This window comes from Austrofundulus limnaeus, unplaced genomic scaffold, assembly GCF_001266775.1.
Source record: "Austrofundulus limnaeus strain Quisiro unplaced genomic scaffold, Austrofundulus_limnaeus-1.0 Scaffold476, whole genome shotgun sequence".
Taxonomy (NCBI): Eukaryota; Metazoa; Chordata; class Actinopteri; order Cyprinodontiformes; family Rivulidae; genus Austrofundulus; species Austrofundulus limnaeus.
The window spans coordinates 163949-168035 of NW_013952878.1; the positions used below are offsets into that span (position 1 = coordinate 163949).

The following is a 4087-nucleotide window of genomic DNA, read 5'->3' on the forward strand; positions in this document are numbered from 1 at the left end:
TATATATACTGTGTAAATATTTGTGCTGATAAGCCTGAGTGGTCTGTTGACTGACCTTTGTATTTGTTCAAATATTTGTTTTGGGCAGGTTACAGTATAAAAAAATTGTTTGTCCTAATCACGTCTTGTGATTATTTGACAGGAGTTAAAATGTAAATGTATTTAATTTAGTTATAATATGCCCACAATTTTATTTATTGAATTGTCTATTTTTGTTATTGTTTATGTTAAAAATATATACAGTATTTTTGTGCTGATAAGCCTGAGTGGTCTGTTGACTGATCTTTGAATTTGTTCAAACATTTGTTTTGGGCAGGTTACAATATAAAAAAAGACATAATCATGTCTTGTGATTATTTGACAGGAGTTTTACTTTTAAAATGTAAGTGTATTTAATTTAGTTATAATGTAAATACAAGAGAAATTAAACCAAGATTTAGAATAATTATCATTTTGATCCGTACATTGATAATGCCTGACTGTGCCTGGTGCCACTTTATGTTCAATTGATTGGGCCCCGAGGTCAAAAAGTTTAAGAACCCCTGCTCTATCCTGCACATTTGACTTGTTTCTCCATTCCAACACACCTGATTCGCTGAACTACCTTCTGAAGTTCTGCAGAAGCCTGTTAACCACCTGTTAATTCAAACCAGTGTGTTGGAGCAGAGGAACAAAACATGTAGAATAGAAGCACTCAAGGACCAGGATTTCCCACCTCTGGTCTAAGATCATCTTCTGTTGAGAAATGACAGACTTATTTTAGTCAAACCTTGAAATTAACATTATTATAAAATGTTGTGTTGTTATGAACAACTCTCAGCTTCTATCATATCAAATATGATTTCATTTTCTGTAAAACTGACTGAGCTGGAGTCATATGTATGTGGGCTAATGTCACCTAGCTGTGGCAGCCATCTTGTAATGGGTTGGCTATGATTTTTTACTGAAAGTTTCATTAAAATGTGTCCAGTGTTTCTTGTTTTAAGACAGTACTGACACTATTAAAAGCTTTTTTTTCTTACATCATGAGCGTGTTTGGAGAAAGACTCGGCGCTGGCCATCATGGCTGCTGTTCTCTCCTCCAGCTCGCCCAGTTTCTGGCCCCTCTCATCCAGAGCTATCCTGGCCCTGGCCAGGTCACCCACCACCCCAGACGCTGCCCCCTTCATGCCCTCCATGCTGCCGGGGCCTGGGATGTGCTGGGCCAGGCTGCGGGAGGCTTTACCTGCTGTCGTCTCTCCAACTGAAAGGCCAGAAAACCCAGAAGAATGTTTAAATAAATCCTTTTTTATGTCAAAATATACCAGTTCATACCAAAAATGTTACTTTTTTATGTAAAGTAAATTAGCCTGGTGATCTTTTTCTCAACCCTCTTCATTCCAGAGTAGCTGCGTTTCCATTGACCATGAAAATGCGCAAATTAGAATTTCAAAAATAAATTTGCTTGGAAACACGTCAATTTCGAAAAAAAATTACGTTTTTCCACAAAATGTTTTTGCGCTAGGATGAGGTGGTTTTTCGGCCGTATCGAAATTGGTGTTTTTCGCAAAACTGCAATGGAAACACTTTTTTCTCATCACAGGAGTCACGTGATCAACAACTGGCTGTTTCTACTGGTGAAAAAGACGATGATGAAGAAGATAACACAGATCATTAAGTGAAGAAAAAAAATTCAGCCATCTTTATAAGTGTTTATATAGTTCTTTATGAGCTGTGCTATACTGGGAGATCAGAGGGAGAAATTATGATTTTTATGCCATGTCTTCAGCCCTTTTATACTTAGTCAGAGAAAGCTGTCCAAAACCTAATCACTGACCTACTTAATCAGTTATAGTCAGAAAGCAATTGTTTAATTTACAAGAGTTTCATTAAAATATGATAATAGTTTCTTACATACTGTATGTATTTTGACAAATCATTATGGCCCACCTTTTACCAGCAGGTGATAACAGTAAACACAGAGTGAATGAATGAATGCAGTACACACTCACAGAGGTCCTCCCTGTCCAAAGACTGAGCTCCTCCACCAAAGAGGCCTTTGAAGAATCCTCTGTTCGGAGCCTCTGGTGTCTCCACAGGGGTGAACAACTCACTGAGCATCTCCTGAGGAAGGACAAGACCATCAGCACCATCTGAACATGTTCTTCCATGAGACTGAGCAACTTACATCAACAGATTTAATACAACAACCCCAGGGTTGAAAAAGGTAAACCTCATAGTGGCCAACTTGTTCAACATTGAGGAATAATAAACAGATAAAGAGAAATAAACTGTATGAACATGTTGACAGACAGAATAATCATGAGGGTTAAACATGAGGTTTAATCATTAGTTGTAATGTTTAACAGACTCACACTACTTCAAGTATGTCATTTGTTTGAATCAACATGCTACTAAAGACTATTGGCTTCGGGAAAGTGACCTGCATTCAAAATAAATCACCCACTGACATATTAAAGTCCAGCTTTCAGCACACAGAAAGAATGGTCCAATGTGGAGAAAATATGAAAAATAAAAATAAGTACTGTATTTATTCATGTATAATGTATATTACGATCTCATGTATAATAAGACACCCCCCCCACCGCTTGAGCTTAAAAAGCATAAAAAATACAGACTTCAAGATTTTTCGGCCTTTGCAGTCTTTATACATATCAGTAAAATGATCATTGGACTGTTCATTTYATTTTAACAACATATGTACTAAAAGGTATTTTGACAACAAACACATCAGCTGTAGCAGCATCATATGAATTCTGGCATTTTACACATAGTCCACCAGGAGGCGCCAACACAAAAGTCAGAGACTTCCCACATCTTCTGGGGGGGAAAGCAGATTACTTCCTACTCGCGAGCGCCCCCTCTGGTGGGGAAACTTTTTTCAGGGATACAAACTTTTTCAGAACACCGGTAGACGGCAGCCATTACAGACGGACATGTGTTTGTTGTTGTTTGAGGAGCGGCCCAGTCACACACTAATGTCATAAGTTTGTTATCATTACTAAGGTGCAGGAATACTTTCCCCCTTTCTTTCACATCATGCCTCCTGCCTGGATCTGTTATCTCGCTCTGAAGAAAGGAGGAGTCAGAGGTAAGCTCGTTTCAACTACTTTTTACAACGCGGCCTCATTTCTGGACTCAGGCATTTTGTGAATGAAGCCAATATTTCAGTTAAAATACTTAAGTAAAAATATTTATCTAAGTATAGTACTACCCCCCAATTTTATGGATGATTTTATGGATTTGATTTTACGTATTATACTTGACTAAATACGGTAGATCCTCTGGACAGTTTCTTCTTTAATGAAACATTTCTCCTCCAGTAGACTTCTTCAGTCCATGGAGTTTCAGGTGAACTCAGCCTTATAAGCAGAGTTGCACATAACCAGTGGGCAGGTACGCATGCGTGGTCAAAAAAGAAAAAAAGCGCACCAGATGTAACGTCATAAAGCTCCCTTGCGTACCTAAGATTGTACCTGATTGTCAAAACAACAGCTAGCAGGGCTCTAGAGTGCGACCAGTTTGGTCGCAAAGGCGACCTGATTTCTTAAAAAAAAAAAAAAGAATCCAGCCACACTGGTGTGAATGGATCATTGTTCGGTGTGCCACAGCTGGACCCTGATATAAGGATTAAATGGACACTGCCTTCAACAAATCAGACGAAGTCCAGAGCCGTTTTATCCAATCGGAGCAGAGCAGGGCGGGACTTTCAGTGAGAGCAGGTTTAGTTGAAGCAGCGGGCCGGCTCGAGTCGACTCGAGCTGCTGCAGCGACGCGATCAGTCCTGACTTCTCCTCCTGCACTTTGCTCCTGAACTACCAGAGACTTTGGTCTGTAAAACCTAACTTTATATCAAATATATGTTCAGAATGTTGTTATTGAACAGATCTGTCCAACTCTGTGTGAGTGACTAAACTCTCCTCCTGAGAGACTGCTGTATGAGCGTGTTGCTGCGCTGTCTGTGAGATTCACTGAGTTTTTCTAATTAAACCACATTAACTAACAGAACATTTGTTTGTCCCATATTAAAGCAAAGATGATTCTCTGTTTAACACCCCAGTCAAAAAAACATCATATTATATATATA

At 39.0% G+C, this 4087-nt stretch overlaps 1 protein-coding gene across 8 annotated transcripts in view; it reads right to left on the minus strand.

Moving 5' to 3' along the window:
- Positions 1-4087, minus strand: part of LOC106529922 (syntaxin-binding protein 5) — a 108537-nt gene that overhangs the window by 2412 nt on the left and 102038 nt on the right. For all 8 annotated transcript variants that reach the window (XM_014025449.1, XM_014025443.1, XM_014025441.1 and 5 more), the window contains 2 exons: positions 1992-2103; positions 1023-1243 (listed from right to left, as the gene is read on the minus strand). In XM_014025449.1, coding sequence (XP_013880903.1) covers positions 1023-1243; positions 1992-2103 — 333 coding nt within the window. The remainder of the gene's footprint in view (positions 1-1022; positions 1244-1991; positions 2104-4087) is intronic.